At 41.0% G+C, this 27,585-nt stretch overlaps 1 protein-coding gene across 1 annotated transcript in view; it reads right to left on the reverse strand.

Annotated features, from left to right (window-relative positions):
- CADPS (calcium dependent secretion activator) overlaps positions 1-27,585 on the reverse strand; it is a 266,034-nt gene that overhangs the window by 145,341 nt on the left and 93,108 nt on the right. Inside the window, exons 7-8 of the mRNA XM_047778450.1 lie at positions 19,536-19,644; positions 12,533-12,745 (exon numbers count right to left, since the gene is read on the reverse strand). Of these exons, the coding sequence (XP_047634406.1) occupies positions 12,533-12,745; positions 19,536-19,644 (322 nt within the window). The remainder of the gene's footprint in view (positions 1-12,532; positions 12,746-19,535; positions 19,645-27,585) is intronic.

A 27,585-nucleotide genomic window follows, 5' to 3' on the forward strand; every position in this document is an offset into this window, starting at 1 on the left:
AAATGGGAATTTAGTTTGCGACAGCCAAGGACATTGCCTTAGAGTGTGCTTACTTACTCAGTTAGCAAAGCTTATGAAAGACAAATTTACTCAACAAGGGCTATGATCTGCCATTTATTGTGAATTAATAGTCTCAATGTATTCACACTTTTCCTTACAGGGTGAAGGCTGTAGGCAAAACCTCCTAAGGGCTAACTAATTAATCTCATATGTGTAACTAAAATAGTCTATATTCCATCAGCAAAATAACTTGGAGAATTCGACTTGAGTGAGGCCAAGCACATCCCAAAGAGGGAGGAACGAAGGTCCTAGACATTAAAAGCATCGGCTCACTCCATTTCATATTTACTCACTCTCCTGAAATGCAGATTGCGGATAAAAAGAATCTTATATGAAATCCAGCAAGAGTTTCTGCATCCCCTTTGCTTACAATATTCTACTGGAATACGGGCACCTGCCAGAGACAGCGATGCTGTCAAGATACGGGGAAAATGGATTTCTGACTTGAGAGGGTGTTTGAATAATATTTTCATACCTGGCCTTCGTCCCAGCCATTTTTTTTTCCCTCCGTGCTGGGGGTATGCTGGAAATGGGGGTTATCGTAGCAGTGTGATATTAAGATAATGACTTCTCCTCACATTATTAATTTTGCATATCATTCCAACCTAAGTGTGTGACAGGTCAGATGTGCCCTCTTCTTGTTAGGTTTTTAAATCTCCAGTCATCTTTCATAGAAGCCCCAAGTGGTCAGTGTTTGAATAGGATGTGTTGTTTATGCCCAAGACACACAGAAGCAACAGTTTCCAGAAGGCAAGTTGAAGAATATGAGTTTTAGTAGCCAAATTGCTCCATGAGGAGGAAAAAAAGCAAAGTTTTGGAAGGGACAGCACATGAACAGGAATTATATTAGAGAATCTGAAAGATTTCTCTCTGCTGGGTTAATTGCTTCGGACTTGTCTTCAGGAAAGTACTTTCAGTTTGAGGTTAGTTGCTATACCTAGGAGGATTCTTTTGTCTGGTAATTTGGTCTCAAGGCTACTTTTCTCCTTTGACTCAGGATGGCCAGAAAGAGAGGTGGCCAGGAAGCTGGTACTGGGGAAAAATCTAGCTGCTTCTAGGCTGTGTGTGTTATGTGTGTGTCTCCTCTGGCCCAAAGCAAGTGTCTTCAACCTGCTCTAAATTTAGGTCCCCCCGCCTGATGGCACCCCCTCTAATCCAGGTGGTACCCCTCCATTCCTTAGGAGAGATCCTGCCCTCCCACCTCCATTCTGTCAGTCCCAGGTGAAACTAACAGTGGGGTATGCCAACTGCTCATCTTGTTTCAGCCTCATAAAGAGCCTCCCTCACTCGGGGCTTCCCAATTCTAACAGAGAGAAGAGACATTTTAGCTAGCACCAGCTCCCTGCTCTGAGATTTCTCAGAAGATGCTGCAAGCTGACAAACCGGTCGGGACATTTCCTTCACCAGTTTGGCTCTGCTATTTTATTGCTCCTCCACTGTGATGGTGCAAAGGGTCATTTAGCTAGAGAGGAGGGGCCTCTTTTGTAGCTGTGAAAACAAGGCCCAAGTTTTAAGTGACTTAACTTGTTGTTTATTTGTCGAACCTCTTGAAAACTTTGTGATGAACTATTTTGCCTGGTTGCCCACTCAGGAAATGGTTCTGAAAAGAGAGCTTGGCTCCCCCGTGGAGACCAGGATACAGACCCCTCCTCACCACAATCCATCATCACAATACAGCTTCACTACACTAATTCTTGGCTTAGAGTTCATTTAAAGAACAATCTCATCTTCACTTACATTTTAAAGCAGGCTTTAAAATATGCTTAAAATCCGCCTGTCTTCCTTTTTAGAAAAGTAGCCCTTTCAACATAAAAATTCCATTTCCCCTTTTCCTCTTTTCCTCTCTGTCAGTTCAGAAGTAGAATGAGCCTGGGACTGACTTAGATGGCCTGGATGCCAGAGTGAACTGGGGATACCGGCTGAGCTGTTGCTCTGTCTGAGCCTCAGTTTCCTTGCGTGTAAAATGAGCTGAACTTTCAGTTCCCTTTCTGCTGTCTCTGTCATTTAATCATCTTTAAGATCCCTTCACACCTTCCCTGTGCGTGGGATGGAGCTTAATGCAGTGGGAATTTCCAGCAAGTGAAACGAGCAGCCCCTGGATTTTGCTTACATGAAATCATCATTTACTCAGAATTAGGCTCATTATCTTAATGGTTCCAACAACTCAACAGTGCTTAACAGGGTAGCTGGCTCCCATGAAATTTCTGAGAGTTTCATTGAGCTTATTATATTCAGGAAAAAAAAAAAAAAAGAGGAGCGGTAGGGACAGGAATGCTATTTTAAGGTGTCAGGGGAAGGGATGTGATTTTGAAGCTCCATCCAAGCAGGGATTTTGATATTTTTGTTCTCTGCTATATTCTCAGCATCTAGAACAGTACCTGGTACACAGCAGGCACTCAAAACATATGTGTTAAAATAATGAATTTATTTCATCGAAATAAATGAAATCACCCTCTCAACAAAGATTTTCTATTTCTTGATTTTAAGGAATGTAGATACACTAGATTTAATGGGAGCTGTTGACTTGGGCCAGGATAGCAGTGGGTAAATGGGTGGGCTGAAAGGGTGGCAAAGATTGGATTCCAGACCAGCACTGCTGTCACAGGGTGCAAGATGTGAGGGAAGGTGATGGGTGTTTCTGAGGCTCATTTTCTTCTTTTGTAAGTTGAGAATGGTGTTTGGGTCTCCTTCAGAGGGGGCTGTGGAGAGCATCTGATGAGGATAATCTGGGAGGCCCAGCACACACTAAGTGCTCGAAAAATCTTCACCGTGAATGAACAAGCAGGCTTCTTCCTGCTCCTGAAGCCAGTTTGTTTAATGTTTTTAGTGAGCCAAGGCTGTATCCACATTGACAGCTAATGTTATAGGTTGCTCTTAAACCGTATTGTTTCTAGGGAGCTGGGAGTCCTTCCCTTCTGTTCTGCCCCTGTATAACCAATTCCTACTCTTTGGCTCTGGGTTTTTGCTGGGTGAGGTTCCAATTTCTCTGTGGTCAGAATACACACTCACCCACCCACCCACACCATTAAACCCCTCTGTAGATAATATGTTCCTTGAGGGTGACTTTCTGCTCTGTTATTTCCTCTGCCAGCTCCCAGAGAAGCCAGGTCCTTAGGAGGTGTTTATTAACTGACTTATTCTGACACCTCCATCCCAGGAAACTTCCCATTGACTTTATTAAGGAGTCACACACATGGGGATTCAGATGGCATCTTGCAAATCCAAAAGTGGGAACATGTGCTCTTAGGGGGGAAAATCTTATAAAAGGAAACAGAATTCTAGGTGCAGGTGTCTTTGGATACCATTCAGATTGTCTGCCTGTGTCTCCATACATGTCTAGGACCATATGCATTACATATGTTGTCTATTTTAAAATAAAACACTGCAGTGGTCCAGCTGTTCCAAATTCTGTTTCAAAGAACTTGTGGCTGCTTCTCAAGCAACACCATATAGTCATCCTTGCACTGTCCCAGTCTGTTCTACAGTGCTGAACATTAAAAAAAAAAAAAAAAAAAATGCTCCCTGAAATTCCGTTTTGCCCTGTACAAACAATTGGAATTGGTTGATTAGAGAAAGAGAAAACTCCAATGTTGACATTAGCAAGGGGAAAACAGCTCAGAGCAAAAAGATGAGAACATTAATTCCTGGATTCAGGACACCTTGGGATCAATTTCTTTGCCAATATTTAGCATGTGTCAAGGAAGTGAAAATGAATTTGAATACTGAGTAAAATAAAATGAAGAGGATACAGCAGAAGTTTAAAACTCCAATGATGTTTAGAGTATCTCTTGTTTTAGGAGATGCATACCAGTATTCTTTTTTGTTAATATGTATATTCTTTTTTTAAAAAAATTAAAAAAAAACAAAGATTGACCGCATTTTAAGAATTGACTTTACCTTTTTCAGACCTGGCTGAAAAACTGCTAAGTCCTATGTGGCCTGCAAGGGCTTCAAATGTATTCAAAATGGGCTGCGTAATTTTAGAAGTTCTGGTGCTAGGGCATAATTCAAACATCTCTTCCAAACAATGCTACTTATTTCACTTGGGGTTTTAATCCCATAAAGATTTTGAAGTCCTATAGCACGGACATAGGAGAGTGACTTCAGGCTCAATTTAGGTCAATAAAGTTGATAGTGGTACCTAAACTACATTTAGAAACTGAGAGCACTATCAATGATACCTCTGACACAGAAGCAGGCTGATAGACACTCAGATTTATGAAAGGCAGGCATGCGTTCAAGTAGAAATGAATTAAAATCTTTACTCCACATTTGAAACACTTTTAGTTTGGCATTTAAGGAATGCTGGGCAAATAATGGTTCCTAAAATGTGATTATGTGGATTTCATACTCTCATGTAATCTACTTAAATTTCAAATGATTTTTTTTTTTTTGGTCTTTTTTGCCTTTTCTAGGGCCGCTTCCCACGGCATAAGGAGGCTCCCAGGCTAGGGGTCCAATCAGAGCTGTAGCCGCTGGCCTACGCCAGAGCCACAGAAACATCAGATCCGAGCCGCGTCTGCGACCTACACCACAGTTCACGGCAATGCCAGATGCTTAACCCACTGAGCAAGGCCAGGGCTCAAACCCGCAACCTCATGTTTCCTAGTCGGATTCGTTAATCACTGCGCCACGACGGGAACTTCTCAAGTGATGTGTTTAATTGACCATCCTACCATTTATATTTTTCTTTAACTGATCGCGATGCTTGGGTTCATTTCAGGTTTGGTATTCCTTTCCTTTCCCCCCCTCACAATGGGAAAGCACATAACATTTTTTCTTGATCACTTGTCTTAAAAGCAAGCATATTTTTGTAATCCTGTTTCCCATATAAAATTTTTTAAAGATAAGTCTGTAATAAGGTCTACCAAATGGGATTTTCTTGGCGGGGGGGGGGGGATGGATAATATAGCTTTCATATTTCATTTTATTGAGATTTTCCTATTATTCCAACAGCGCAGGGAATGAAGACAAAAGGTCAAATCTCTTTATTTTGTAATATCACATTTTGGAAATTTTTATAGGTAAGGGGAAAAATTCTGCTGTTGAAAATAGCTGTAATTGTCTTGTTAATAAACTGGCTGAGAGAGGCTCCTTTCTCTAGTGAATCCCTTTTATAGTAAGCTGGAGGTAGCTGTTTTATCACTGAAATGTAGAGCACAGTTACGGCTGTTCTTACTCCTGATGGATGCTAGAGGCAAAAGACTAGCGAATGCAACTATAAAGTCATTGTGAACTCAAACTGCGAATTAAAAGGTGACTTTGTATCTTTCTTATATGGAAAATGTGTGCTTGTCATATCTGCTTGACAGTACAAGAGTGAATGTATGGTTTGGACAATAACGAACAATGACAGTAGTCAACCTCATCAGAAGACATGAAATAAAGAAATGACAATGATTGATGGCAGCTGGCTGTTTACGGATTTTTCTAGAAGAGTTTTTCTTGGCATGATCAAGTAACAAGGGGATGTTGTGCCCTGCCTGAGCTCTGCACATCAAGCAAAAGACTGGTCCTCCCCTGCCTGCTGCCCTTGAGGAACAACTTAATTCTTTCATGGTCCCTTTGACTAAATCAAGCTAACTTGCATGGCCAGGAGAGGATGGCTTCTTCAGAAGCTATCAAGGGCCACAATGCATTTTGCAGAAATCTCTGGCAATATACCCAAGGGGATAAACATGTGATGTTTATTTCAATGTTCATTTTTATAATTCTTCCTAAGACAAATGCTTGAGTGGAAATCTTATCAAAGATTTTTGTCAATGATCTCAAAACAAATAAATAAATGCTTTGTAATTTTCCCTGCCGTAGTTATTACATTTTCAATTAATTTACACAGTACCTGATGATGTTTTTATGTCCCTGCCACATAATCAAAAATAAATTTTCTATAGTTGACTAATAATGTATCTTACTGTAAATCACTGTAGGTCATGAAAATACTCAGATGATTAGTGAATAGTATGTTAAATGTGTCTGAAGTAGTTGTCTACTGAGATCCTATCAAGGTACTTTGAAAAATTTGGACCTGATTATGGGAGTCTATCCTTTTAAAAAGTCATTTACTTTACAGTGAGAAGGAAAGTGATTAACAGTGTGGTTTTGGGTCATGCAAATTAATACTGAATTAATTCTCTGATGCAATGTAGCAACTGCAAGTTGACAATATAAGAAGATATAGCAAAAATCTCATGAGTCAAAACTATAGAAAAGAATTAAGGCAAATGACTATTTGGACATCTACTATGAGAGCAATGCGTTGCTGTGCAAATACAGGTAAATTCACTAAAATGAAATTCATTCAGTCATCTATTCATCCATTCTTTCTTTCATCCTTTAAAAGAAGTAGAGCAAAATCCTAAATTCCCACTAAGTTCACATTCTCTAGTAAGCTTTTAAAAATGCCTCATCAGACATGGAAAGGAAAGGAAAGTTAAATTAATTATCTGCTTGAAGTGGTGAAAAAAAAATCTGTCTGCTAGCCAGGGGTACGTTTATGCCAAATAAAAGAAAAAAAAAAGAGAGAGGTAAAGAAAGCAAAATAAAGAAAGAAACAAAAAGAAGAAAGGACTATTATTTAATGTCAGGAGGAATGATGTGACCTACGACGTCTAAGTTAGCATTCAGAATACTCAAGTACATATTTGCCTGCTCTCTTGACCAATTTTTCTAGCTCCCTCTTATGTCGAGTCTTCTTGCAACACATTTTTGGTGGACAGCTTTTTCCTCTATGAATAAAGAAACTGTGTACTCTTTTTTACTAATAAATGAACAGTTTTTCTGAGTTTTAAAGTTTCTTTTCTTCCCTTACAGGTGTTTTTTAGAAAAATTAATGCAAATACAAATGATGTCAGAAAAGTTATTGTTGTAATTGTTCTTGGGAGAGCAGCAGAGAGATATTTGAGACCAGAGGTCAAAACCCTCCAGGACATGGTGAGACTGAATCTGAAGCTTTTGTGAATCAGCTCCATGAATTCAATTGCGTCCTTCATTTCCTGTTTTTGTGCATGGTAGTTCTATGTATTAGAGCTCTCTTTTCAAAATGAATCCTCTATTTGGCCTTTGAGCACACCCTCAAGCCAGGTAGAATGAAATCTTTCGTGTTCAAATAAGCATTTACTTTATTAATTGTGTTCTGTAATTTCTTGGAGTCTTGCTCAGCTAACATCTTTGGGTTTCCTACCCCACCTTTCTATTGTTAAGGTATCCATGGTTACCACACCATTGGTTCTCTGACCATTCTAACCTTTGGAATGGGAAAGGACAAAACAACAACAACACATCGTCAGAGTGCAAAATGATCTGTTTTCAGGCATTAAGCAGTCAGGTAGCTGCGAATTCCACAAAACAAAGGCATTATTTGCCCATTTTGTTGTGATGTTAATATTCTTGGAATTAAAAAAAATTAGGAGATGTTGATGGCTGGCTTTACTCAGAGGATCATTTGATGCCAATATGAAAGCCAAGGAGAGGAGGCAATTATGCACACATCACATGCATCCTAGTTTCGGTATGGAAGCTTACATTTCAAACCTAAGGTCAGGAAAATAACATGAGAAGTTTTACTACAAAGTCTAGACATGAGGAAGATTTCAGAGGAGAGGGAAAAAGCACATTGCAGGTGTCAGATAATCTAGTCTGATTATCTGAGCTGTGCTAGCTATAGGGGAACACTTACCCTTCAGTCCAGCTAGAAGTTAGCAGGGTAAGAAGGAACAAACCAGAATAACATAAAGACTAGCAACAAGGCTCAGGAAAGCAGACAGGAGTTCTAACCTAGCAGCTAAAGTTCTTGGGTTCGAGCAAAGATTGAACAAGAAAACTTAAATGAAACAAATCAAAACAAAAAAACCAAAATCAACCGCCCCCCAAACCAATAGTAACCAAGATCCCCCTAACTTTTGAAGACTGCTCAGGTGGTAGCAAAATTAGAACAATTCTCAAAAACATCCAACTTTAGGGATCTATCATGTGATGAATAGTTATTAGTTGAGAAATCGACATTAATATGAGACTCATTGCAAGTGATATATCAAATAACCATTGACCAAATAGCAAGGCTTAAAATACCCCCTCCCCTCCCACTCTGAATGAGAACAACGGAAGTACTGATTTTTACTGTTCCTCTAACACAGATTGGACAGGGATCAGGTGATTCAATGAGAGGCCACTTGGCGTAAAAAATTATGGCAACACTCAACTATAGATTTGAACGTCATTTCCAACGTAAGCAACAATGCCTTAAAAATTGGAAGGTTGCAAGTATTTGTTTTAAAAAGTTGTATAGTTAGGCACTGACTTATTTTTTTTTCAAGTTTTAACCAAAAATAAGAAAAGGAAAAAAATTAAATCAACAACAACATACACCAAAAAACCCACAAAAGAACAAAAAAGTTTTAAAGTTTGGTGGAACCCTCCCCAAATCATTGTAGAGTCACATACAAACTAATGAATAGCAGGATCTATTTTTTTTTTTAGTTTTTCCAATTTTATACAAATACTCCACTCCACTCTTTCTAGACGTGTCTTTCATTTTGAAATTGCAAAAAGTAAAAACTGTACCCAGAAGTCTGTTAGACTGAATTTAGGAATAACCAAATAAACTCACAATTAGTTCCAAGTATTCCAAACTGTAAAATGTTCCATTCTCAAGTTTCCCTTGAACAGACAGCGACATGACAAGACTGGAGTGTTTATTTTTCTCTATACAAAAAAATCTCTCCCATTTTTCTGTAGCTCCCCTTTGCAATGTAAATATTAACAAAGTGATTACAAAGTTACCTCATTGAAAAGTTGCCCTTAAAAATCCTTCATTTGCAAGAATGGCAAATACTTTGAGCAAATACTCAAAAACAGGGATTTGATGAGATGTGTACAGAATTAAGTATTTAACAATGACCCTTACCGTTTAGAGCTCAAGGACATCTTTTTAAAATGCAATACTTGATTGTTTTTACTCTTTTTGTTAGAGAACCTGTGACTGACTTAATGTTTGTGATGTTAAAATTAAAATAAATCTATGGATAGACTGAGAATCAAATGGCAGTGAAGGCTCAAAGTTTGCTGTCTATTACTATGCCGTGATTGTTTCTCATGTTTCTATAACCTTGTTTTGTAGTACCAGGTGACCAACTGGTCCCAGTTTGCCCAGGACTAAAGGGTTCCATGACACAGGACTTTAATTGCTCAGTTGAGGCAATTCTGGAGTTCTCCTGTGGTGCAGTAGGTTGGGGCTCTGGCACGGTCACTGCAGTGGCTTGGGTCACTGCTGTGGCATAAGTTTAATCCCTGGCCCAGGAACTGACACATGTCACAGGGTGGCCAAAAATAAAATAAAATGAGGAAAATATTAGGCAACTGGATGAACTGGTTACCCTAAGAATGAATAAACAGTGTGAGTCTGACTGAGTTATACAAGACCTGATCTGTTCAAGAGAGACAGTTTGAATTTAGCAGTTTAAAGGCAGCACTGAAGTAATTGTTGACATAACCACCATTCTGTGGCAGACTCCACTGAAAATGATGATATGCACCCCCTCTACCTCCCAGCCATTTTTTGGTTGTTTTGCATAACTAATCAGTGACACCACAGAATGTAAAATTCTTGGTTCCTTTTTGGATCTTTCTCATGGGTTTTATATACCCCTAACTGTGAATGATCACATGGAGAAGGTTGAGTTGATTAAATCCCGACTGATTCTGGTGCTGGTTTCTAAATTATGGGCACAGAGCCTCACTTTCTGGTACTCTGGCTGCAGATTTTATTAAGTGCCTCACCTAGCAATGGATAGACTCTGGAGCAGGTGAGATTTCTGCTTCAGAGATAGTAAAGTAACTATGGGATTATTGAGTTTAACGCTATTAGATTGAAACTCTAGGAAAAGATTGTTATTTACTACAGGGTCATGGTGTACAACTGTACAGAGGGCACTGTACAACTCAATAGGCACCATTCTCATTTTCGTCTATGGGAAAAGTGCTTCCTGCAGGGCACAATCTTCAGGGCTAAAAGTGATGACCTCATTCTTACAGAACCTTGGAGTCATATTCATTCATTCATTGCAAGGCATTCTTTATTCTCTGGAGATAAATCCAAGAACCATGAATTATCTGACCTCCTCATTCACCTCTCAGCCTACCTCACATGCTCCCTAGGGATTAATTCTCCCAGCCTCAAATCAAATTTCAACCTTTATGAATTTGCTTTGGATGCCCCATTTAATATAAGTTCCCTCTGTCAACTAGTATGGCGAAATACATCAAGTTTCTATGTACTCTATTGAATCTTCTTGCTCATGCCTAGTGACTAGATTCTAATTTCATTTCTAAATGAATCCAACCCACAGAGGGAATTCTATATCCAGAGCCCTTGTATATATCCATGTAGAGACATACATCAATAGATCTCTTCAGCAGCCTCCGTCAGTAATCTCTTTTTTTTTTTTTTGAAAAGTATCTGGTCTTCAATTAATTTTACCCCTGAAAGGCTGTCCACTTTCCTACACTAGAGAGAAAAAAGTGGGGATAATCATGACCCAAGTAGTAATTTCTTAACCTGGCAGATGATAGAACAGAGACACTGAATGTAAGGTGAAATGACTTCAGAAGAAATGGAGTATTTGGAAATAAGACTGGGATTTTCCAAATATCACCTGAGATACACACTTTATGAAGTTGATTTGGATGGTGGTTAAAATTAGGCATATTTCCCCTGATACATAGATAATTCCAACTCAGAGGGATATAACAGAATGTGTTGTGTCAAATTTATCAAAAAGGAGACCTTCAGGCAAGGTGAAAGAAGAGATTCCATTGCAGAGGTTTTTCAAAAAAAAAATATATTGGGTCTATTTCATCTCAACTAATGACTAAAACATTTAAAAAGAAATGCTGCTTTCTTTCTTTTTTGCTCTCAAATATATGCAAGTGCCACAAATAAAAACAGAGAAAGATAGAAGAGAGTAGGGAACTTGGTGGTGGTTATAGTCAGAAGAGCTGTGCATCCTCAACTTCTTCCTTATTCTTTCCATGAGATTGTGTGATTATTTACAATGTTCCACAGGGAATGCATCTTTCTTTAAAAAAACATCAGTACTGGACAGGAATTCCTGGGAGCACCTGATGGATAGTATTTGTTTAAGAACATAGTCTTATTAGACAGAAACAGACATGGCAGTAGAATTCATTGAAAAGAGAATTCTGTTTAGTTGCTGTAGCTACTAAATTATTTGATCCACATTTTGTTTAAGAGCAACAGAGGAGAGACTATGTTTAAGGTCAAGTTTCTGATGTGGGACTTGCACACTTGTTTTCCCTTCTGCTGTAATTGCCTTTCTGTAGATATTTGTGGGGTTAACTCCCTTTCTTTTGGGCCTAAGCTCAAATCATTTGTCTTATGTGCCCTCTCCCCACTCAATCACCATTGCAAGGCATTCTTTATGGTATTTTTCAATGTCTGAAATTATCTGACTTATTTTTTCACTTGTTTGCTGTCTGGACTTCCCCACTGGGATGTAGGTATCCTGAGAGCAGGGACCTCATCTGCCTTCCCCATCGCTATGTGTCATCACCTAGACAGGTGCTCAGTGAACAACAGTGAATGAGTGAGTTCCATGCTAAAGTAAGGACCTACCATGATTACTGCTAAAAATGTATACTTGACCTATCTCTAACTGACCTGTTATTCAGGGTAAGGCAAATATCTCTCCTTAGGGTTAACGTTTATGACTAAAATGAATTGTTTCATTTGGTGCTATTATGTTTCCATTTTCTGTGTTTCAATAAGCATCTCCAGTGTATGCTGTCTTTCATTTTACCTTGTTTATCTGAAGTGTCACAAGATCCAACCTAGGTAACGAGTAGGCATGGCAAAGGGGTAAGAACTTAAAACAGATGCTGAGGTAAGATGGAAAGAGACTAGAATATGAACTGGAGCTGTTTAAGGAGACAGTTTCATTTTTGGGTTCTGGTATTTTAGCTCAGAATAGGATTTTAGGTACTGTGTTTTGTTTTGTTTTGTTTTTTCCCCCACTGCATGTGATAATGTCATCATTTATTTTTAAATGGTTCTAAGTTGCAGATTTAAATTTATTTCAAATCAAGCCCTATTTTAAAATTACTTTTAATAGGAGGAAATGATGCAAGAATATACATAATCTACTATATTTGACGGACTCAAACAAATACATGTTTGGCTGTGAATTTCAAACTTTCACCAAAACAAAGAGCTAAAAATGCACCTAAAAGATATTTTACTTTGTTTAGTCCTTGGGGGAAAATGTCAAGTATTGCACTTTAAAATTACTTTTATCTAACATTTTTGTCCCAAAGTTTCCCCTCTGAATTCACTATTTTTTTCCAGCAAACATGATTTTGTGAATCCTTAATCTTAAAGCAACTAGATTTTTTTCTAATTCAACTTTAAAAGATTGACTTTACAGAGCTATTTTTAAAAAATAGCGTATTTACTTACAAAATTGGGAGATGGGAGCATCCAGCTGAGGCACGTTCCCTCCCTTGGCGTTGAGTTTTTGGACTTGGGTTGGGGGCACAGGCTTGTGTGACTGCCCGGTAGCCCGATACATAGCCTGGACCCAGAGAATTCTATCTTGCTCATCATCACTTGCAAATATCACGGTGTCTCCTTCTTTGACTGCATTGAAGAAAGCTCGGCCACCCTCCAAACCTGGGTTAAAAGGGAGGAAAAATTACTAAGTTGAGCTGCAAGGTTCTTGGCAGGACTAAGCTCTGCGAAAGGCTGTTTCTGTGCTTTCCCTTGGGGTGAAAAAAGGAGGAGTAGCAACATATTTGATTATAGGATGGGAAGTCAGATACCCACTTGGCTACAAAGTAGGGCCTTGATGTCCAACAGGCATTTTGAAACCTGGCTCTTGTCTCCTGCCATCTTCTTTTGGTTGGGGACAGAGCTGTCAATTGAGTAGCCTACTGGCTGGGTAAACATCTGTCTATAAATCATACTATTATTTTTCTCATCTTTAAAGACAAACAAACCAAACCAAACAACAACATCTCCTGACCCCATCTCTCCCTTCAGTACAAAATCGCCCTCTTGTTCTTCTCTTTATAATGCAAGGGAGATCTCTAGCAAGTCTTCTCAAATTTTAGTGCACACGTGGATCCTCTGGGCATCTTGTTAAAATGCAGCTTCCGATTAAGTATAACTAGGGCTGGAAACTGAGATCTTGCATTGCTAACAAGCTCCCAGATGATGCTGATGGTGCTGGCTGGAGGACCATGCTTCAAATAGTAAGTTTTATTATTCTGCTTTAAAGTCTCTCCAGTCTGGGGAGTTCCCGTCGTTGTGCAGTGGTTAATGAATCCGACTAGGAACCATGAGGTTGCGGGTTTGATCTCTGGCCTTGCTCAGTGGGTTAAGGATCTGGCGTTGCTGTGAGCTGTGGTGTAGGTCGCAGATGCAGCTTGGATCTGGCGTTGCTGTGGCTCTGGTGTAGGCTGGTGGCTGCAGCTCCGATTAGACCCCTAGCCTGGGAGCCTCCATATGCCGTGGGAGTAGCTCAAGAAAAGGCAAAAAAAAGGACAAAAAATAAAAATAAAAAAGTAAAGTCTCTCCAGTCGGGCTGCTGCCCCACTGAAACCTGTCCAGATCACTGACTTTCTCACTGCTGAATCCAGTGATCAATTCAAAGGTCCCATTTTATTCCATCCATCACCTCACTCCATTTTCTTTGAAAAGCTTTCTCCACTTGGCTTCAGGTCATCTGATTTTCTCTCCCTCCCATGGCTGCTGCTTCTTACTTTTGGTTGCTGGTTCCTCCTCTTCCACCTCTTTATCCTGATCTTTAAATGTGGGAGCATCTGGTCTTCTGCCCTTGGACCTCTTCTCTTCTTCATCTATACCCAGTCCCCTAGGTTTGTCATCCACTCAAATACCATGAATATGCTCATGGTCCCTACACTTCTAGCTCTACCCTGAACATCGGATCTGAACATCCAGTGGTTCTCTTGACTTCTCCATGTGGATATATAACAGACACCCCAAACTTATCCCATCTAACACTAAACTCCCGGTCTTTCTCCCAGACCTCCTCTCCATCTCTGTAAAGCTGAGCTCATTTCTCTGAGTGCTCAAGTCAACAACCCTGGGGTCCTTTTTGATTCCTTATTTTCTCTCATTGCCCATTCCAATGACATTCTGAAGGCTCTACTTTCAGGATGTTATAACAGAATGTCCCTTCTTCTTTCTCCAGTGCTGCCACCTTGAATTCAGGCATGCTCATCTCTCCTCTGGATTGTTTTAAATAAGCTACTATTTGATCTATCTGTCTCAATCTTCACTCTCCATAGCTGATTCTCAAGATGGGAGCCAGAGCAATTGTTTTAGCACAAGAGTCAGGTCATGCCACTCCTCTGCTCAAAACCTCTCAGTAGCTCTGCATTATACTCAGAGGAAAAGTCTAGGTTCTGACAAGGCCTGCAAGGCCTCACATGAATTGACCCTCCACTACTTCTATCCACCTCTCCTACCACTCTCTCTCTCATGTGCAACTGTATATATGATCATTAATGATGGTCATGCTGGCCTCTTGCTCTTCCTTCAATACTCCAGCTGTGTTCTTACCTCAGGACATTTGCACTTGCTATTTCTTGTATCTGGACCTCTTCCTCCAGACGGCTGCATGAGTCACATTCTCTCCTCCTTCATTTCTCTGCTCAGATGTCACATGCTTACTCAGGCCTTCCCTGACCTCTGCATCTCCTACTTACCTCTCTTGCATCATAGCCCTTACCACATCTAACAAATTATATAATTTATTTTACTTCTAAAGATAGGGAATTTTTGTCTTTTTTGTTCACTACTGCATCCCTAGAACCTAGAAGAGTGCGTGGCATGGAGTAGGTGCTCAGCAAATAGTTGATGGATGAGTGACTGCTCTATAGAGCCATCTTGTCCCATAGGCAGTTTTCAAAGTTAAAACTCAGAAGTAGGAGGAGGCTCTTTTTGGGCTTAAGCCAGAGTTATACTGTGTCTGTCAACATAACCCAAAAGCCTGCATTTGGGGTCTTCTGGGACTCTCTATCCATAAATAAGACTTCAATATTTTTACCAAGTTCCTCATCATTTTCCCCTTCCCCATTATCATTTTAAACATGAGAAGACAATAAGGGGAATGATTAGCATCCCTAAATTTCCAACAAGGCTCAGTCACTAACCTCTTTGACATTTACATTGGAGAAGATTTCTGGTGATGTTATGACTTCTCCATTGTGCCGATAATATTAACTCAAATGTCTGTTACATGAGAGTGATTATATGTTGGTAGTTTTGCAGTTAGAATTGTCAGGGCTTCTAGAACAATAAATAGCTATTTCTTTATATGAAGCAACTAGTGGTACAGCATTTAAAAAATATATATATATATATTTTTTTGTATTTTTAGGGCTGCACTCATGGCATATGGAGGTTCCCAGGCTAGGGGTCCAATCAGAGCTGTAGCTGGCGACCTACACCACAACCACAGCAACACAGGATTCAAGCCGCATCTGCGACCTACACCACAGCTCACGGCAATGCAGAATCCTTATCCCACTGAGCAAGGTTAGGGATCAAACCTGCATCCTCATGGATACTAGTCGGATTTGTCAACCACTGAGCCATAATGGGAACTCCCAGCATTTTTAATAAAAACTTTTTGGTGGTTATGATTATGAAGGTTTGACTCATTTCTTATGGATCATTTTAAAATGTGTGATTTGGGTAGGATGATGTACAGTTAGCAAGCTGGAAAAACCTGATGAAATGAATGGATGGCATCATAAGAAGGAAAATTCTGCAAGGTGAGACAGGAAGAAGAGCTGTGAGGGATGCTTTAAGCCCTGAAAAATGGGCCCCAGGGAGTTAAAAGAGTGGGGTCAGCAGAGCTTCTGTAGTCCAGTCTCATGGGAAACTTTGGGATAAGCTACTATGACACTATAGGTGAACTCTAGGCTAGGTGTCATTGCCCCACCACCTCCCCTCTGCCAGGGCCTGCAGCTGGGAACAGTGACACTGTTTTCTTGGAGCTACTACCAGAAAGTCAGTTCATGGGGTTGCCCCAGGAAGTAGAGAGGTGGAGATGGAAAGATGCTATGAAGTTTTCAGATTTGTGTTTAATCCATTCAACTGTCCCATGAAGTAAGGAGTATCATTCTCATTGTATCAATGAGGAAATTGAATCACAGAGAAGGTGAAAACTAGCTCATGAACACAAAGTGGGGCTGTAACCCCAGCTGTTTTAACTCCAGAGCTGATGATAAGAACCAGTACTGGACTCCTGCAGAGCCTGGATAGCACACTTGGTGCCTAGTAACCACTCTCCGAGGATTAGTTATTAACATGGTCAAGGTGAATCGTGGAGTGAGTGGGCCAAAGAGAAATACCTGAAGCAACAATGATAATGACAGCAGCAGAGAGCAATAGAACTTTTTCAGAAAGCAGTGGAAACCAAAGACACTTCAACAAGAACCAGGAGAGAGCAGAGCAACCAGGTGAAAGAAAACCAAAGGGGAAAGCAATATGAACATCAACATGTGCTCCAAGGTAAGGCAGCAATTTCTGGGAATGCAATCTGCAAAATGCAATGTGTGACTGTGCCTGGGCTCTGCATGGAATACCCCATAGTACTGACCTGTCAAGAATTAGAGGACACGTCTAGGAAGGGCTGGAGGTAGACCAAGCAAGGAATGTTGGCCAGCTCCCTGACCAGGGATTGCTGTTCCAACAACACAAAAGGACACAGTCTACTTGTGATGTAAAGTTATCAAAGACTTTTAATTTAATCGTTTAGTAAATTGTGCCACTGAATTATTCTGAATGACTACCCTCTTATTTGAAGACTTAATTATTCAACCTAATAGGAATTAAGAGACTGTCGTATCCCCTTCATACAGTATTCAGGGAAAGGTCAAGTGAAGCACTTTCATTGTTAGCGTATGATTGAGGGACTGAATGTAAAACTTACTTACAGTTATTTACCAATTCTTCAAATAAATCTTTGAAGGACCCTAAACAGGCAGAACTGATTTAGAGCAAATGCTTGTGTCTGGATGATGACTGGATCTCAGGTTGATACAAAAGCAAGGACATCCATGTTACAAGGCTACCTGCCCCATAAACATCTCCATCAGTTGGTTCTATTGACAACCAGGAACAAGCGAAGATGAGGAGGGGCCAGATGGACTCATAAATCCTGTTTCATTTGCACACTCACTGTTCATGGAACATTGGGGAGAATCCTCAAATCTCTGAGGACACTGGCTAAATTGTACATTACCTCCACCTCCAGTGGACAAACTTTATTGTATATAAGACTCCCCTAACATACTTATTTAAAGGATTCTGCCCTCTCCCTTCTGGTTCTTGGTTAGGTTTGGGGTCCAGGAACTACTACTTTTAACAAGCACTTCTTAGGAAATTCCAGGTTGGACTTTTTTCATGACAATTGGGAATCTTTAAATCTCCCTTTTCATTGAATCATTGCTAAGAAAATAACTAGGTCTTGGCACATGGAAAGACAGAGAAGAAGCTGCTTATTATTTTCAAGAACATAATCAATTTACTTTCAATTTGCACCCCTGGTAAAGGAATTTATAAATTATATCCCATGGGATCAATGTGAAAAAGAAGAGAAGTATTTGTAATATATATGGTCAGTTACTCCTTTGCTTGTAGACAGAAGAGCTTTCTCCAGGCTCCTGCTCTTCTCCTTTCTAAAGGAAGAGAATTCTGCTTTTATATGATAAAATAACAATTCTAGGTTTGCTATAGCTGTACACATAGCTATGTTTTACTGCAAGTGCCAGAGGCTTAGACCCCAAGTCCTAGCTCTTTTTCTTCCTTGGCAGAATGAGATGACAATCCTGGTGTCATTTACTTCGTGAATTGTGATAAAATCCAATGCAATCACATAATACTGAACTGCCTTAAAAGCAGTTAGTCATACGATGGTGCTGTTCTTCCTTCTCATATTAGTCCTTTAGTCTCCCAGTGTATTTATTTGCCATGCCCATGACATGCCGAAGAAGTTCCGGGGCCAGGAATGAACATGCACCGCAGGAGTGACAACACTGGATGCTTAACTCACTGAGCCACTAGGGAACTCCACGGCCTCCCACTTTCAAATGGAGGTCTTAGGAAAGAGGGATTCTATTTCTTTGAAGGGAACTCGATGATTTGAGAAGAACACAAACCATCACGAAAGGACATGAGGGCTGGTTTCTTAATGCAGGAGCCACATCCTTTCTATGAGCTGTTGCATGAAATTGTTTCAAACTCATCATACGTTCTATTCATTAGCAGGGATTTCAGGGCAGAGCCTTTAAGTCTTACCTGGTCAGCTCTGTACCTCTCCTGCAGGATGCTAATTATATATGGAAGTCTGGAGGTGGGGGTGGGGGGCTGGGGGGTGGACCTGGTCCAAGGCCCTCAGGGCTGGGATTCTGAATCCCACTGAGATGCTATTTTTCCTAAGTGGGCTGGGTCAAAGGCCTTCCCTGCCACACCTTTCCAGGTTAATACCCCCATCTTCTCTCAAACTGTTTTTCTTTTATGTGTATTTTGTTGCATGTGGAAGAGCAATATGGGAGTAGAAAAAAAGGTTTTGGGCCAAATAATGCAGTATGGTTGGAAATGCTTTCCTTGTGCAGATTTGGCATAAAAATAAACTTCTCTGGGAGAGGGCTGCTGGTGCCTGTTGCTCATTAATATGCTGAAATGATTTCGCACCCCCCCCCCATTTTGAAGGTTCCTTGAGGCGGATTTCTATTCATTTTTTTTCTGGGGAAAAGATAAAATGGGTGGGGGGAGAAGTGTGAGGGGGCAGGATGTAGAACTTATGCAATATAGAACTTATGAGAAATACTAGCATTTGTGTGGTTCTCTTAGTTACATAAGGCTGAGGAGCTTGGATGTCTACACTGTGGGTTGGTGTCTTTTTAAGAAAAAAAAGCATTTAGGGAAGACTTTCAAGTATCATCAGCTCACTTTGAACTGTAGTTAGCACATGTGGATGTATAGGGCAGGTTTACTTGGACACAGAGATTTGGCAATACTTGCCAAGCCCACATACCACTGGAGAACAAGATACACACACACACACACACACAGGTCCTTAGTGTATATGCAGGACTTCTTTTTCAGGAATTCCTTTTTAACATTCTAGGGTGGAATATATATTTGATGTGGGCACAGCTACAGAAAAGGAAATTGTATTATGTTTTCATTTTGGTTTTATGAGGATCCCCTGAGTCAAATCAAAGCCCTTGATTAGAACGGCATTTACTTAACCAGGACGGAAGCTACATAAGATGGGAGGCTGTGGCTGTCGTGGTCAGCTACGAAACCCTAGTAACTTGGCTTAGTGTCCAACATGTTGGAAGTACCCAGCAAATGCTAGTTGACTGTTCACTTGGGAAGCAGGGAGTTACGTGGGTTCATGGCTTAACAGGTGAGCAGCTACCTGGCTGGGGGTCTGTGTAATCCACAGTGTAGCCATCCAGTTGTAGAAGTTCCTGAGGCTCTGCTTTTTTCTCCCGGTAACTGCACATGGCAAACGTGTACTGACTCACCTGAAAAGGAAAAATATTGATTGTGAGGTTGGTTCTCTAGAGCCCACTTACCTTGGGAAAAAACCCTCCCCATTCAAACCTGACTTTTCCCCTGAGGCCCTGCACTCAGGAGCGAGCTTCAAATTAAGTTTCTCCATACCCTGACTGTGTGGCTTGGAGCAAGTTCCATAGCTTCTCTGGTCCTGTTACCTCATCTGTAGATGGATATATCTGAGAACCTATCTTTTTACTGGCCTACTATGTGGATGGATTGAGTGCACATGTGGAATGTGTTTAGAATCTTTTCCTGATGCTTAGGGGGTACTTGATAAAAGGTCGCTGCTATCATTACTGCTGCTGTTTTATTGGGTTAAGCTACACAAAATTGTCAGGTTTGTAGGTCAAAACTTGCTGCCAAGCAGCAATGTTATAGGTTCTGCCTAATATGACTTGGCTGAAACCATCAAGCTCTCAGACACAACCCAGGTCTTTCAGACACAAGTCAGGGACTAGACTTTTATTTATTTGTGCTCCCCTTTTCCTTTAGTATTTTACCACTTGCAGGCCAATTCTCGGCGCGGAGCTGCACCTCTCACTCCTTGCCCCCCTTCCCACTGAAGGAGTGATTTTTGTGGTTTTGCAAAGTCTCTGCTCCAGACAAGCGCAGGAGTGATATGCCGTCACAAGCAATGAGTGCTTGATCTCTAGGTGCCAGTCATGGTAGAGCTACCCTCAGCCCCAGATGGCGTGGCCGTTGTCACTGGTGCAACCCTCACGGCCTACATGGGTACCCACCCATGCCAGTGCTAGGCAGCTGCAGGCCGGCCTTCAGGACCCTGTCGCTGTGGTGCGGCCAGACCCAGGGTGGATACTTGGCTTTTCTACTTCTGGCTTGTCTGCAAGGAGACCTGGGGAGAGCAAGCATCCTTCCAGCTTTGAGCTAAAAGCTTAGGGGCATATTTACCATCCACGGATGTCACATGTCTTGGCAAAGGAGTGCCACATCCCTCATCTCTTAGCTCCTTTTATTAAAAGAGACATTTACTGAGTGAACTTTGATCCCTGCAGGGGATTTTTTTTTTTATCTCCTTCTCCAGGGGTCAGGTTTTTTTCTTTTTCTTTTTTTTTAATGGTAAGAAACTGTCTCTCTCAAACCCTGCGCACATTTTCTACACAGTCCTGGGCCTGCAGGTCCCAGTAGCGAGATAAAGGGAGTATGTGGGAGAATGTTTTACTGGTTGGTTTATCTGTTGCTGCCCTCTGTTGGTCCTCATGAAAACTTTCTGCCCAACTTGGGTTTCTTCCTCATGTACACAATTTGTAGATCAGTAACTTATATTACAAGGTCTTGATGGGCTTCAAGGGAAACATAAAGCCACTAAGAGTATCATCATATGTGGATATGTAGTATTCTTTGTGCTAAGTAGAATGACCAGTAACATCTTCTAAAAAGGATGAAGAGTGCAAGTTTTGGAGGCAGGGTGTCACATAGGCGCAGGTCCCAATCCCAGCCCTCATAAGCTGTCATCTATGTACCTCAGAGTCCTCATCTATATTTTACCTGTGTCTCACTGTGGCTGGAGGATTAATAGAGTGTTGATGGGCTTATCACACTGTGTGTGACAATCACCTAGCAAATATTCAATATATGCATTTATATAAGCAGTTTCCTTGCATTTGGCACTAACATTCTAAAATAAAATAGCTGAGTAGGTGTATTTGGCTACTAGATTTTAAATCCTTTGAAGGCATGCCAAGAGAGTTATAGAGTTATATGTCATGGTTATATTCTCCTTGCCATAAGTAATACTACCATGTAATGGGCATTCACTACTTGAATCTGACTGGTTCTAGAAAGTTAAGTGTGTATAATCCAATTAAGAAGTTTTCTTTCTCCAAGATTTACTTTACTCCCCTGGACAGCTGACCCCCCAGATTACATGGCATGACAGTGAACACAGATATTTCTACAGCTACGCAATGATTTTTTTTTTTTTAACCTCTCTGGCAATACAGAGATGATATAGTTTGTTAATGTGATGATTAGCCAAACAGAGAGTTTCAGACACTCACTCGAGATCAGAAAAATATCACAACAGAAGGGTGTTATTTCAAGATTCAGGCATTTACTATTACTACACGCTTGGGGCTTTTGGATTTTTCCTTTTCTATTTCAGGTCCTTGCTTCATGGAGTGCTGTAGGCTGCTGCCCCCTTCTGGTAATATTGTTGAAGTTGTTCTGGACAAGTTGGGGCTCAAAGAAACTTGGGTTTATTAGGACCATTTAAATTTAGAATTTGTTAACTTACTTTAGGGGAAAAAATGAGATGAGAAGAAATGATTTATTTTGGAATATTTTTAGTTACTTCAAGGTTGGATTTTCTAGAGCACTTGAAGTGTTTGAGAGCTTGCTGACATTTTTTTTTTTTTGAGCTTCCATAAGGCATCAATCACTGAAAGCTACCCCCAAAGAAATGCATGTTTCTCTGCCACAGGATAGTTCTATTTAAATGGTATTTTGGTGAAAAGTTAATGAGATAGCAAGTACTGTTGTAATAATGGCATAGAAGAGCCTTGAAAGCATGCTGGAAGAGAGGCTGGAATAGAAAGATCTAGTGATCTCAATGAATCCATTGATCTCAATGACCAGCAGATGCCTGAAAGTGCACTCTGGAGAGAAAAGCTTACGAGAGTCCAATTTTCACAGTTTTGGGATTTTCAGCTGCTTAGTATCTTCTCCTGGAATTGTGAGATGGAATGTTGGGACTTCTGAAGGTACAATCTTTTTTTTTTTTGTCTTTTGTCCTTTTTAGGGCCATACCCGTGGCATATGGAGGCTCCCAGGCTAGGGGTCTAATTGGAGCTGTAGCTGCTGACCTACGCCAGAGCCACAGCAATGCCAGATCTGAGCCGTGTCTGCAACCTACACTTCAGCTCATGGCAATGCCGGATCCTTAACCCACTGAGTGAAGCCAGGGATCAAACCCGCAACCTCATGGTTCCTAGTTGGATTTGTTTTTGCTGCGCCACAACGGGAACTCCAGAGGGGACAATCTTTGAGGATTTTTTTTTTTTCAAAGGTGGCTGGATCTCAGATACACAAGGAACCCCTCAGCTCATTTCCAAACACTAATATAAACTAGGAAAAGGCTTGAAAGAATGTTTCCTAAAGAGTGGACTGAGGCCATCTTCCATAGAGTATGTGTATGTAAAGGGGGGATGAGGTTATACAAATGCACATTCATTAAGTCAGACCAACTGAATCAGAAACTCAGGTCCAGGTGGGCTTCAGGAATATGTATTTTCTGTAATTGTCTCAAATATTTCTTAGTGCATACTGAAATTTGAGAACAGCAGTTTTAACAAACAGGAACTATCTTGAAACTTTAAAGTTGCCTTGAGTTTCAATATATTTAGAGTTGGGGTATGAGATAAGGGGACGGTCCTTTCTTGTCCCTAATTTGCCCCTCTTCTTCCTCCCACCACGCCTGAAAGACTAAAACACTTGGATACACAATAATAAATACATTTTGGAGTTCCCTTCTTGGCACAGTGGAAATGGACCACGAGGTTGCGGGTTCCATCCCTAGCCTCGCTCAGTGGGTTAAGGATCCAGCATTGCCGTGAGCTGTGGTGTAGGTCACAGACGTGGCTCAAATCTGGTGTTGCTGTGGCTCTGGCGTAGGTCAGCAGCAACAGCTCCGATTAGACCCCTAGCCTGGGAACCTCCATATGCCACAGGTGTGGCCCTAAAACAAAGACAAAAGACAAAAAACCCCACAAAAAACATTTTGTCTAAGTCCTCCTTCCTTGCTTTTACAATTGTTCTTTGAGAATGACTCAGCTGTTATTTTTATTGAACCCTGGTCCCTAACCCTTGTCCAAAGCTCACATACAGACATCTTAGAAAAGAATTCTTAATTTATGGAAGATTCATCCATGCATTCATTCAACAAATACTTTGTGGCTGGGAATATAAAGAGGTACAAAACCAGCTATGGTTTCTGGCCTCACGTCTAGCGGGAGGTAGATATTAATCACATTATCTGAGAAATGTGTAACTTTAATGATGCTAAGTATTAAAAAGAGATGTATGGTACTGTAAGAGCCTGGGGATTTGGTCTAGCTGGGTGGTCAGGAAGGCTCTCATGAGGGAGCAATGACTCCCTGAGTGAAGATGTGAGGTTGGAGAAAGATTTTATGAGGTGAAGCACAATTCCTGGGGACTAGTGACCATTTTTAATGTGATGTGGTTGTGAAGGAAGGATCATAGAGTCTAAATTCCATATTCTTGATGAACAGCGACGCAAAAGCCTTATGGTGGAGCAGAGAGGAAACAAGTTTTGTAGCTATAAAGACTTAGATTTTTATCCTTAGATCTGTTATTTTCTATCTGTGTGATCTTGGGCAGGTCAGTTAACTGTGCTGGACTCAGTTTTATCTTAAACTGGAGATGATGATAATATCTGTGGGACACATTTTATGTCCATATGTAGAGCATTCATCTCCCTCTGGTAACTAGAGCCTGATTTTCCTTGGGGAACCACCCTCTTTTCCACTACCAGCCCATTTAGCGTGTCCAATGCTAATTGTGCCTCTAGCTGGAGGCAGAATGGGTAGAACAGGTGGTCCTGGCCAATCAGTACCTCCTTAGCTGCAGTGATTGGTTCAGGGATGAGCACATGACCACATCAGGCCAATGAAAGCTTAGTCGGGGCATGAAAAGCTGTTTTTCCTCTGCAGGTGCTAAACTGTTTTAAGTTCTGACCTTCCAGAGTCACTTCCTGGGATTTGCTTGAGGATGAAGCTGGCTTAGAGCAAAGCATAATCAAGAGACTGTATAGATGACAAGCTAAGGCTTGGTGACTGTGTTTGAGCTCTGGACCTAGCTAGGCCAGAAAACTCTTTAGTTAATAATTTAATTAACTAACCTATATAAATCTTCCTATTCTAAACTTAAGCTAGTTTGGGATGATTGTCATCATTTACAAACAAAATATAAATATAAATGCCCTTTAGGGCAACCGTGAAGTCAAGTGAGAAGAATAAACATTCATCCAGAGTTAACAAATCATTCACTGATTTATAATGTCTTACAATTCACCTTTAGAGTTAACTTATTTTAATACTATTTCCTGGGTGGCAACTGTTGTATTATGAGGTATTTTATATTATTAGACAATATCTTATCTCATACAGATTTAGATTTTTTTTGGGGGGGGGGGGTCGTGCACAGGCATATGGAAGTTCCCGGGTCAGGGATTGAACCCAGGCCACAGCAATGACAATGACAAATGCTCCACTGCTATGCTACCAGGGAACTCTGGGATTTAGATTTTTTTTGATGCAGAAAAAGAATTTTTAGGCTTTATATTATCTCTAGGGAATCAGAAATAGGATATGGATTTAGTGACCACATTGATTCTGAGCAAGATGAGTTCTAGGACATTATATATGCATAAATCTTTTTGAGCACAGGCCCATCTAAGCACTTGGAGTCATGGAAGACACCTAGAAGCAGAACACACGTGTTAGGTTTCATATTGGCTGTCTGTGAGCCATTGACCTTGGACATGTTATTTAACCAGCCTCTGCCCCAGTTTCCTCCAATGAGAAATGGACATAAGACTTGTCCTCACTAGAGCACAGAAAGGTTGTGAAGATCAGCTTGATGACCGCTTTGTAAACTCCAAGGCGTCATATAAATACAAGAAGTTCTTATCATCATTAGAGGAACCAGAGGATACTATGGTCTGTATAACGCTAAATGGGAAAAAAAATCTTGGATATATTTTGGATGAAGACCAACCAAAAAACTGATTTTAATGAGAATCTTTGGGGCATAGGAGAAAAAGATGCCAGAGGAAAAGCTTTCATCACTAGCAATGGTTTGGCTGCAGTTCCTAACAATGGTAATGGTGTGTTTGGTCCTTAGCATGGCCCCAAGGGTTTAGAATGAATTTACCCAGCAATATCTTAACTCAAGGTCCTAGGGACCCATTTTCTCTCAATCTTTGTTAGGATCTGCAGCCATGTTCAGAGGGCATATATTGGAATTTCAAGGAACACAGGTGAGAGGCTTTGTCAGGCCATTTACACATTATCATAATCATCTTTTTAGCTACTCTGATGCTCTAGTCCTTGGAGAACATGAGAGGGTGTGGTCTAAAGGGAATGGGAGACTTCAGTGTGAAAGGGACAATGACTGACCTCTGAGGCAGTGTTTCTCCAAAGCTGGTTTCTGGACCACCTGCATCAGTTTCTCTTGGGCTGCTTGTTAGGCATGCAGATTCCTGAGCTCCATCTCAGAATCTACTCTGCATCAGAGACTTCTGGATGGTCCCTGGGCATCCGTATTTTAAACAACACTCAGTGCAGGCAGGCCTGGACCTACTCAGAGCACATGTGGAGGAACACTGAAGTCTTTAGCACAGAAACACTCTGACGCTACTTCATTCCCTTCAGAGATGGCAGGGCAGATTCTAGGCACATCCATCATAATTTCAGCCTTAGTCCTTAAACACGGGAACTGCCGCTTTGGCTCAACACCCCTCGAGGAGTGGCCTTTGTTCTTTGTTAGTGGGAAGCCTGTTTACAATCTAACTTTTGTTCCCCAAAGTAGTAGCTCTGGAAGAGAGAATTTAATACTTCTGCATTACAGACAAAGATGGAGATTACATGCAGATTTTGTGTGTGTGTGTGTAAGAGAGAGAGACAGAGACTGAGAGAGACTGAGAGAAAGAGTGAGGGAAGGAAGGAAGTAGAAAGACTCAGGGAGAGGGGAGAGAGACAGAGACAGATACAGAGACAGAGAGATTGGAAAGTATGTGTTGCCAGCTCTCTATAAAAACACTGCCTGAGACCTAACATCTAAATGGACAGGAACAAGCCATCAGCAAGTCACTTAGGCAGAAGTGCTTCCTGTGTGGCGGTTTGACACTGTCCTCCACAGAGATCTCTCTGAGGCTCCTGGGGAGCAGGGACAGGGTTGGGGGAATCTGCTTTCTTCCCCGGCTCCCTCACCCTTCCCCAGATTTGACCAGACTGGCTCTCCTATTTTTGCTTCTGCATTCTGAGTTTCTGTGGAATGGTGTGGTGGCTAAGAAGAAACTGAAAATCGTTTGTATGTAAGACTGAATTCAACACTGTAGGCAACTGTGGGCAGTGATTGTCACTGCTTGAACAGTCATCTTTCTCTTCAAGCAACTTGGGATATTTCTGCTTTCCCCGAACTGAGCCAGGATAGAAGGCCATGAACTTCTCTCCGGTACCTCTGTTGACATTGGGGTTGTTTCAAAGGCGTTAAGTTTTTTTTAACCCCTGTAAATGTCATCACTTAAACAGTGAACAGGGAAAAATGAGAAGAATCAAAAAACAATGTTGTGAAGTTCCTGTTGTGGTGCAGCAGAAACAAATTTGACTAGGATCTATGAGGATGCAGGTTCAGTCCCCGGCCTTGCACAGTGGGTTAAGGATCTGGCATTGCCTTGAGCTGTGGTGTTAAGGATCGCAGCCGTGGCTCAGGTCCTGTTTTGCTGTGGTTGTGGCATAGACCAGCAGCTGTAGCTCTGATTCGACCCCCAGCCGGGGAATTTTCATATGCTGCAGGTGCAGCCCTAAAAAGAAACACACACACACACACTGAAAAAAACCAAAACCCAATGTTGTATTTTTGAGGCAGGCCACCAAAATTTCTCTTAGACATTGTTGTGGTGAACAGGATAAACATGGAAACAGAATACCTGAGTTCTCCTCCTGGCTCTGCCATTACCTTTATAATGGTGGGGCTGTCATATTACCACTGCAGGCCGCAGGAGGTGTGAAGGGAAGAACTGAATTTAGGTTGAATCATAAGGTTTATTTTGGAGGATCCCTTTATCCAATGCACCTCTATGGCTCTTTATGGTGGACGAGAATCACATGTATGTGAAACATCTCGTGAAATGCTAATAGGAAAGATGC

The sequence above is a fragment of the Phacochoerus africanus genome, chromosome 1 (genome assembly GCF_016906955.1).
Source record: "Phacochoerus africanus isolate WHEZ1 chromosome 1, ROS_Pafr_v1, whole genome shotgun sequence".
Classification (NCBI taxonomy): Eukaryota; Metazoa; Chordata; class Mammalia; order Artiodactyla; family Suidae; genus Phacochoerus; species Phacochoerus africanus.